Source organism: Tubulanus polymorphus, chromosome 11, assembly GCF_964204645.1.
Source record: "Tubulanus polymorphus chromosome 11, tnTubPoly1.2, whole genome shotgun sequence".
NCBI lineage: Eukaryota > Metazoa > Nemertea > Palaeonemertea > Tubulaniformes > Tubulanidae > Tubulanus > Tubulanus polymorphus.
Window position 1 is genome coordinate 10,852,149 of NC_134035.1, and position 9,501 is coordinate 10,861,649.

General features: G+C 38.8%; 1 protein-coding gene and 1 long non-coding RNA gene across 2 annotated transcripts; both read left to right on the plus strand.

The window, feature by feature from the left end:
* Nucleotides 1–3,156: 3,156 nt before the first annotated feature.
* Nucleotides 3,157–4,775, plus strand: LOC141913081 (uncharacterized). The gene is made up of 2 exons (XM_074804525.1): nucleotides 3,157–3,274; nucleotides 3,360–4,775. Exon 2 carries the CDS (start codon nucleotides 3,391–3,393, stop codon nucleotides 4,549–4,551), a length of 1,161 nt encoding a protein of 386 aa, XP_074660626.1. The 5' UTR covers nucleotides 3,157–3,274; nucleotides 3,360–3,390; the 3' UTR covers nucleotides 4,552–4,775.
* Nucleotides 4,776–5,737: 962 nt separating this feature from the next.
* On the plus strand, nucleotides 5,738–6,933 carry LOC141913227 (uncharacterized). Its single transcript, XR_012620250.1, has 3 exons — nucleotides 5,738–6,191; nucleotides 6,658–6,729; nucleotides 6,815–6,933. It is a non-coding gene; the product is annotated as an uncharacterized LOC141913227 (long non-coding RNA).
* Nucleotides 6,934–9,501: the final 2,568 nt, after the last annotated feature.

Below are 9,501 nucleotides of genomic sequence, written 5' to 3' on the forward strand. Positions count from 1 at the left end.
CCGGCGGTCACACAAAATCGCATCAGATCACATCAGATCGATGATTTGAAGAACCTCCTCAATCCAAACAGATTGAAATATAGACGTAGTCGATACGTACGCCGACAGATGATCGGTGCGATTACCCTCGCAACACCAACGGACCCTGTTTTGACAGGACGGAAAGTACTCTCCACACGAGACGAGGAAAGCCCGTCCCACCTTTGCACGAATCAAACATCCATATCGGTTCTCACAACTACCCGCCACTGTAAGGCCACGAATGTGTTGATACACACGCCATCTATCTGATTAGGCTATCACTACTATTCGCAATGACTTGTAATATGGTATACCCATCCACCGACGTCTGTTTATAATAAAAAGAAATAACACAATGTGTACCTCACATTCTCAATATAAATTACTCAGTTTTATTTCTATTGTGAATATATATAATTATTACATTGCTACACCCTCGTGAAACTGGCTGTGTTACCCAGCCTCTAACGGTCCAGCGGACCCAAACACCCAAAATACAACTCATTCAGTTTTATTTCTACTGTGGATTAAACTAAATACTAATGTGTACATATTGCTACACCCTCGTGGAACTGGCTGTGTTGCCCAGCCTCTAACGGTCCAGCGGACCCAAACACCCAAACAGACTATTCACTGAATATTTTACCCTCAGTTTTATCCTTCCTTTGCAGACTTATCGTAGCATCAGTGATCTCCCCCTCGAGACTGATTGTGTCACTATGTTAGTGTATTTCCCACTAGTGTTAGGCCTATATTGATGTATTCCTTTCTCCGGAAGGAATCACCGGCAAATATCTGCATTCCATTCCCCCCTTTAAAATGGAGAATAAGTTAATCAAGCAGGGGATTGCAGAGCTATTTAGAATTCAATCATACTTATGTTTCAAAAAAGAGTGAAAATAAACGAAACAATTAGACCTCGATGGAGCGCCACAAAATGACGGCAAGAAACTGGAAACCCTTTTATTGTTGACATAAGCCGCGATCACACGAGCATTTATGGCCCGGGCCAAATTTGGCCCGACCAAGAACGTCGGACCAGGCCCGAGCCAAATTTTAGCACTAGACAAATACATGGCCCGAATCAGCCACCATACTATACTTGAGGAAAACCCCACAATTATTTTTACACTGCACAAAAAAAGAAAATATTTTAGTCATCGGAGTCATATTTTGATGGAAGGCGTTTTATTTTTCATAGCGGAATTATTTTTGTGAAATCGGCCCCTGGTCTCTACAGTCCACGGACTATAACCAGTTTCGAATAAAAGAACTCTATCGTTGGTATCATTTGGTACATTTTGGCATTTTGTCAAGCTATCGTGAAAAAAGCAGGAGCAGAAGCCAAACTCATTCCACTGTATTCCAGGATATAGCCAGAAAAAAAATGTGAATTACATATTTTCTAGAAGTGCCTTATCTAACAGGTCCAGGAAATGAGTCCTAACAAGGAAAATGAGTCATTTCAATTTGTTCTTGGGGAGCGCTCCCAAACTTTGATGAGCTTCGCCGCCAGCAAATTATTGAGCAATAATTTTTAGTATAATATAGTCACATTGACCGACTTGGTCTGCTGTCTCCTGAATAGGGAAGATCAGAAAATAAATTGCCCAGGGCAAAGTGTGGTTTACCTTGAAAGCTAGAGGTTGTTTGGGGTAAGGGCATTGCTTGAAAAATCTTTTTAATTTGTGACTTCAAAGTTCCACAAGTTTAAATATTGTATTTTATCTTTCTTAAAGGATTATTTTGTAGTCAAATAAGACTAAAGATATACATTTGTTTAGGTCCACATCCAAAATTTCGTAGGGTACAGGTAGGCGCGGCATGGAAACTATATTATATTTTCAAAGAAATATTTTTCATAATATGAAAAAATATTCAAATAAAATTCATATGATGTCACATCTCAGAGGGTGGCTGAATGTCCGCGGAACCTAAAATACCGGTGCAGTAAGAAATCAGCGTATAAGATCGTTTTAAATCCTGGAATTTACCACTACAATATTCAGACCTCGACCAATACCTATAGTTTGCTGCTTAGTATTTTCAGGTCACAAGAAATTACAATTTATTACAAATTCTATCAAACAGAAAACACAGCGTTCTTCTGATGATGAAATGTCAAACGCGCCAGAAAGCAGCGTTACAGTATCACTGTAGCATCTTCACCCGTCAAGGGATTCGAACCCACTACGCTAAAGCTGTTCCCCGAACCCCTTGACCTCACGAGTCGTTGGAGTCGTTACTAGCCGACCAGAATTCGGTCGTACCAATCACAGCGCTTGTAACAAACCGTCAGTAGACTTCTGACTTCTGTTTTCCCGTTAAATTGACCAATCAGCGCACGTTTTACCGAACAAGGAAGTATTTCGCAAATCGATATATGACGTCACGCGCAACAGCGCCAGTAATGAAATCACGCTTCGTGAGGCCAGGGGGCTGGTGGAAGCGAGTTCGGGAGTGATACCGGATCCCTGGCAAGCGAGGATGTCACTGTAGTAGTGTATACTGTACGAGCGTGTGTTTGTGTGCAACAGTCTATAGCACTGCGCGCACATGGAGGCCTCGTGTAGTGAACGTTCGCTTACACTTCAATGTCAATCAAAACGATCACCGGGTATTAAAATGAAACAATACCTATGGCGGATAATAATTACATTCTCACCAGCAATGAGCGCGCATTTGAAATTCGCACGTATACGGCACCTAGTCCAATGAAACGTTCGCCATTCTATGGCTTTCTCATGATTATTTTAGTACGGTAGCGCCGAACGCCTAATCGAGGTCATTGCAATTTTATACGCGAGGGCTAGGAATTTTCCCGCCAAAAACAGTTTTTCGTAGAATTTTAAAAAATGTTGACCATGTCATCGACGGAGGTTCGCCATGTCTTCAATCGCATCGATTATACGTTGTTTAAGCCGAGAACCAATGAAACAAATGCTCATATAAAAAAACGTACCGCGATTATGAATTGGCTCAATGCCAACTTCCAACTTCATATCGCTGACAAAGGTAAACCAAAAAGGGACAAAACGTATATATATTATCATTTTTTATCAATAGGAGATTCAAAGTTTCTGAATTAAACAATCAAAAGAGCGCACGTCGATCACAACATTATAATATTGCTATCGCAGCGGACACATATACCAAAACATAAAACACCTGGAAAGTTGTGCTCGCATCTCTGAAGAGAAGGTATCAAGCTCATTAACATCACTATCGGTATCCATACCCACTATTGGGTTAGGCAAGTATTTCATCCCTCTATCTCAGTTGCATTTGTGTGCCAAAATCATTATGATATTCATCAGATTTTTATTTCAATCTTACAGCACAGCATATTGGTATTAGATCGAGTTAATCATGCTTAACCGTCTCAAGAAAATTGGATTAGCCGGTTTCATCATCACAATAATTTTGGTGTCGTATCATCTCATCAATGTATCTGATAGATTCACTGATGCCGTTGCAAATTCATTGAAACAGATTATGACGAACAGACCGAAATCATCATCGCATCGTTACGACGTCGTTAATGATTCAATATCACAAGACAACATGAAGGTACCTGTTGTTTACAAGGATATCGTTGCTATTTTATTGGAACAGTTTCGCTTTACGGATAGTAAATGCGGTCCGGTGCCAAAAATAATACACCAGACGTGGAAAACTGAAAATATCCCGATCTCATTCAAAAAATATATAACGTCTTGGGTCAGACTTCACCCCGATTGGGAATATTGGTTGTGGACCGATAGCATCGCCGACGAGTTCGTTAAACGCAGATTTCCTGCGTATTATCCGATGTACAAAAATTATGGACAGGGAATTCACAGAGCCGACGCGATTCGGTATTTTATACTCTATACGTTCGGTGGACTGTACGCTGATTTAGATATGGAAGCCTTGCGACCATTCGATCATTTGCTGAACACCCACACGGCGATGATACCCGAAGATCATATCGTTCATAGCGTCGTTAATTGGGGTCGACCGCGACCATCGACTTTAAACGCGTTAATGACGTCAACGCCAAAACATAAATATCTACGGAAAATAATCGAATATCTTCCCACAGCTGATAAAGCAACAGGTAAAGGTGATGTTGTTTATAAAACTGGTCCATTCATGACTGATGACGTTTTAGTTGCGTATGAGAAATCTGTGGGTGTTGAGAGTAACAGAACCGTGTCGTTATGCGATGCGGTCTATTTTGCGTCTTACAGTCGATTCATTCCTGAATTTGATCCTAACGTTATGAAAAGCATAAAAAATGGATGTAAAAACCCCGGACCCCCTTCAACACCTCGAGGTAAAACTTGTGAAATGCTGAAACGCGATAATTACACAAATAAGCCACGCGGACCGGAAGTGATGTCGTATCACGCATTCCATCACACGTATTACGAAAAACCCGAATACAAGTTAGTGTTTTCCGTTCGCGAAATCGTGAAAAAACCGTTCGACATCAAAACATTGATATCGAATATGAAGCCCGATAGAGACTTCGAGAAATTAGTTTGAGTATAATTTTAAGATAGGCGAGTTTTACATGCACCGTCTCATCCCGGTTTCAAGTATAATTCATATTCTTCTGCAATATACCGGTTTTTCTGATGATCCGTCCAAAGATATTATTGAAACCCAAGTGAACTTAGATTGAAATATTTTTGTTTCGTGAGAATATAATATTGATCTATATATCTCATTTTCAACAACAAACGTTCATAAATTATATATGATTTAATAATAATGAAAATAATGATAATAATAATAATAATGATAATAATAGTCTTTAATTACATTGAAATTATTACATAATATAACACATAATTTATAAAAAGATGACGGCGATGAAAATAATCATAAGCAAATGGGAAAGATGAAGATAATATTGTATAGTAGTAGTAATTAGGTTTATCTAGTAAACTTGATAAATGGTTGAAGGGTTTTTGAGAACACATCTGATCACGGTTATCGGGTGGGGTGTTTCGTGTCGATGTGTCAATTCTTTGGTCCTTAATAACCGTGGGAGGGTTTTTAGAGAAATGTTAATGACATGATAAAATAAAAACATCAGCCATATTGCTACCATTTTCGGAAGATGTCTCCCAGTGTGAGAAAATAAGTGATTTATACCATTGGCAGTTGGGAGATTCTCCCTCCGTATGCAAAAGTACGGAACACCTGAAGGGACATACCGATAGGTGTTAGCCGGTGTTAGCTGTCTGAAAGCAAAGAAATAAAGAAACTGCTTAAAGTAAACTCGAATGCAAGATCTTTGCTTTCGAATAATTTGTTAATTACAAGGGTAGACCTAGGGTTCATATAAATCTATATATTTGAGTTTTGAATTTTGAAATCAGGGGATCTAAAAATAGTATTCATCATTAGCGGGACGTCGATTCAGCAATAAATTTTTCAGGGAAGAGCCGATCGGCCTTCCGAAAGGGAAGGCGCATCGCGGCCGTGAGTGTTGAATCTCATTGCTAATTAAAGTTGAAAAATAAGATACATGTACGTTGTTATCTGAATACTTAAAGATTCTTAATCTTATTTGTGTTCTGTCTACTTAATTACGGAAATCCGATGTATTTGCGGTACTGGGAACAATAAAGTATTGAAAAAAGTAATAATTAAGTTAATTAGAATAAGTATTAATAAAGTATATTTGAATTTGAATTGAGCCCACTAGGTGGTGGTATTGGAAGAAACCGGGTGGTTTGATATTCATCTTAATGTGCTCCAGCGCCGTGGCGCTGTCGCAAAAACTGGACACTACTGAAAAACTACCTAATAAGCCAACCAGAACAACTGACATCCTATGAAAACACGGGCTGAGCTCTTTATTATGATATTACGTGTACAAACTTAGCGGCTCTACAGCTCTTCTTCGAAGTTAGAAACTTGACCTTTCAAACGTTTCGGCTTGTAAGTCTTGTTGATAGGCTGAGGCGCGCACGGTGACCTAACGCGCACCTGCTGGTAATGCTTTAAAGCTGAAGAAACTGGGCTTTGGCATTCGTATTTGAGCGTACATAGTACATAAATGGATAGGCAGATATTATTCGTAACCAGCATAGATCGCTTCCCGAAGACCCGAGGTACCTCGCGATATGTTGTTTGTTCGTGGAGAAACCGTGACAACAACCCGCTCCGAAATAGTAAGTAATTTTTTGATAATTTAGGCATCTCCAAATTCCAAACTATTCCTAGTTTAATGCCAAAGCGAACATTAAAACATAATACTTCATAGTGGATTCCGATTTAGCGAGGTAGATCATAAAAAGATGAACAAATTGACATACAATAACCCTGACGAATTAGGGCGTCCAGAGATTTTTTGACGCTCGTAAATTTTACCTCGTAAGAATTCGACCGATTTTATAGAGCGGCCACTTTCCTGCCCCTGAAATGATTTCCCCTCCCATTTATTTCCTCTTGGAGTAGGATAATGGTGCTCTCCTATTTTCTTAGAGAAATTTGATATACAACACAAGAAGTCCAGAAATACCTCCTGATGAAAAGGCCTAGAAATTTTATTTAGTCAAATGAAGTACATTTATTTTAACTGAATCCAGTCTGGCCTACCACCATACCGGTACCAGATATTTATTCTTTCTTCTTTAGCACGATTAGTACCGACCGTTAGGGATGCAAATTTGAGTACCGCTGCCGGTATGTCTGCTGAGCAAGCCACTGGTAAATATATCAAATTTTTTAATCTTGAGATTAAGATTAAGACAATATGAAAACATTAAGATGCACTATCTTTCACTTTTTACAGCATCAACAAAGCGCTCAGTAAATCTCACTACCAAGCAAGGTGCCCATTCGAGAGAGGTACTTCGGAAGTTCCAGAAAAAAGCGTAGCCGTAGGAGTGAGTCTTAAATCTATATTTTTTGGAATGTTTTTATTAAAGAATTAAAATTCATTACACATGTTAGAAATAATGGTTATTCTGATATTATGATGAGGTTATTCTGATGTTATATTGATTGTGAGGTCTTACAAGTTTTGTATATTTCGAACTCTGAGTGACTGTCAATCAAATGACTTAAATGAAATGACAACGACAATGAGGATTATGCAAGTATGATAAGTATGAGGACAATGCAATTATGATAAATATGTTGTTCTCTATTAAACCCCTGAGGTCAGTTTTATAAAGGAGGCACAGTAGACTCTGTTTAAGGCGGTCTGGTTTATTCGGTAATCGGCTCGACGCTATATATGTCCACAGAATTGCTAACATTTGCAAACTTTTCTCTCTTATATATTAGATGCGAAACATGAGACAAATATTTCTTTTCTCTCAAAAAAGATAAATATAGAGAACTATAACTGATTCTGCTTAATTCAACGCATATTTCATTCAAATAATGAAGGTCTTTGAAAGGACCCATTTTCTACAATCATATTTATTCTGGTAAATGTTAGATCCTATAACCGAGTCGTACACAAAATGGCGGCTTTTTTCAATTGATAAGATCAGAAGGGTTAGTATCAAGAGGGTTTAGGCTAAGGTGAGGCGTGCGTTAGAGTAGGGTAAGGTGAGGCTATAGGCTTAGGGTTAGGTGAGGGGTTAGGGTTAGGTGAGGCTTTAGGGTTAGGATTAGGTGAGGCTTTACAGCTTATTACTATATGGTAGCTTAAGGTAAGACTATATGAAGTTATAAAACCAGTGAACCGGAAAGCTAGCATCGCTAGCGCCATGGGATAACGTTATGCTTACGCTCACGTGGTTGCGTGTTCGAGTCCTGATTTTTAGTTACTTTTCAAGAGCTTTCTAAGTCCAGGCAGTCAATGCGCATGTGCGACGAGTCGGTTATAGGATCTAACATCTACCATTTATTCTTCCCTCTTAACATTTCCCTAGGAACAAAAACTAGGGACATAGTTGCAAATTCCACATTTAAAGAAAGCCAGAGTAGTGAATTTACGGACAGAGAGGATGCAATAGAGGAAAGCTCGACTAATGGCGACATTTTGCTGGAAAGTACTCTCGAGATATCTGCTGTTGATGCGCACTCTGGTGTAGATTTGTCTGATATTGATGATAATGATGTCCTCCTGTGAAGTGATCTAAATTCGGTTTCCTTCATGTTTCCTTATGTTCAATATCACCCGTTAAGTCTCATTGTCAATGTTCTTGTCATCCTGATTTGATTACCATGAAAGAGAAAATCGATGAATTATCCGACAAAATTCGACTGAAGAATGAAGAAATTCAAAATTTTGAAGCGAAACTTGAGCAAATTTATTCACAAGATTTATTAAAAATTGACACAGATTCATCAAACTTAGAAACATTTGAAGCTACTCCCCTTGTTTCTAGTTTTCGCAGTAAAAGCAGTGGTTACACCAAATTAGAACATCCAACAATTAATTCTAGGTAGTTCAGCCTCAAAGAAAACTCTTGACTCGAGAGCAAGAAAATTGAAACTTGTTTTGGATAAATTATCCTCTATTTCATCGTCAGGCAATGATATGGCTGTAACAGCAGGGCTTGAAAGCAAGCATGGGAGTATGAACCAAGATGCCAGAATCTATTCCTGTTAGTGTTAGCGGAACAAAGGAGTCCGCACAAAATTAATGTTTTTGAATCAAGGTCTCTACTCAACAAAATCACCCGGAAATGTAACTGTGGAGGATTCTTCAAGAAAATGTCACCATCCGAGTAAAACACGAACTTGCCAGAAATGTAGCAGTGTCAGTGATCGGTGATTTTATCAGCGGCAGTTTTCAATAAAACGAATTGAATTTGGATTGAATCGCTTTCCGGCGACAAGCCGTCGTTTCATTCTTCCATTTGAAAGCATGATGAAGTTTATATATCGTATTTTAGCAAAATACAATTGAATATTCATCACACGACTAGTAAAATATAGCTTACAAACTTATTTAGTATGAATCGGAAATCCTCCATTGACAAACGCCGATGACTACGCTGCGAATTTTTTTTCACACCAGGTCCGCCATTTTGTTTCTACGTGACATGCTATCACGTGATCTCAACATGTAAACACAATAACCACCGGTATACATAAAACACGTGTTCCTTATAAAACAGGAATAAGTTGAATAACGCACTAAGTAACAAAACGAAAATTGGAGTCTAGAATATAATCCTTAATTATTATGTTAATAAAATTGCGGAATTATGTGCTCAATTTTATTAATTATAATTCATGCGGATGTAGACACCGCGCCGGTTGAAGACGCTGTCCTTAATTATGCCAGATCCAAAAAAGCCCCAAGTCTAGACTTTTCGTGTCCTCCTTGTAAATTGAAAATTATATGGGGGAATATCCTCTTAGCCTCTGCAGGGAATGAAGTCTACGTCCTTGAGCTCCTTCTGAAGGGCCAAAAATAAATACAGGCCTATCCATAGGCGTCGCCAGGATTTTTTTAGGGGGTTCGAATATCGCCAATTGACGAACCTTTGACTAGGACCGAAGTCCCCTACGACG

Coding starts and splice junctions, on each gene's coding strand:
- LOC141913081 (XM_074804525.1), top strand. CDS start 3,391: ATGCTTAACCGTCTCAAGAAAATTGGATTAGCCGGTTTCATCATCACA.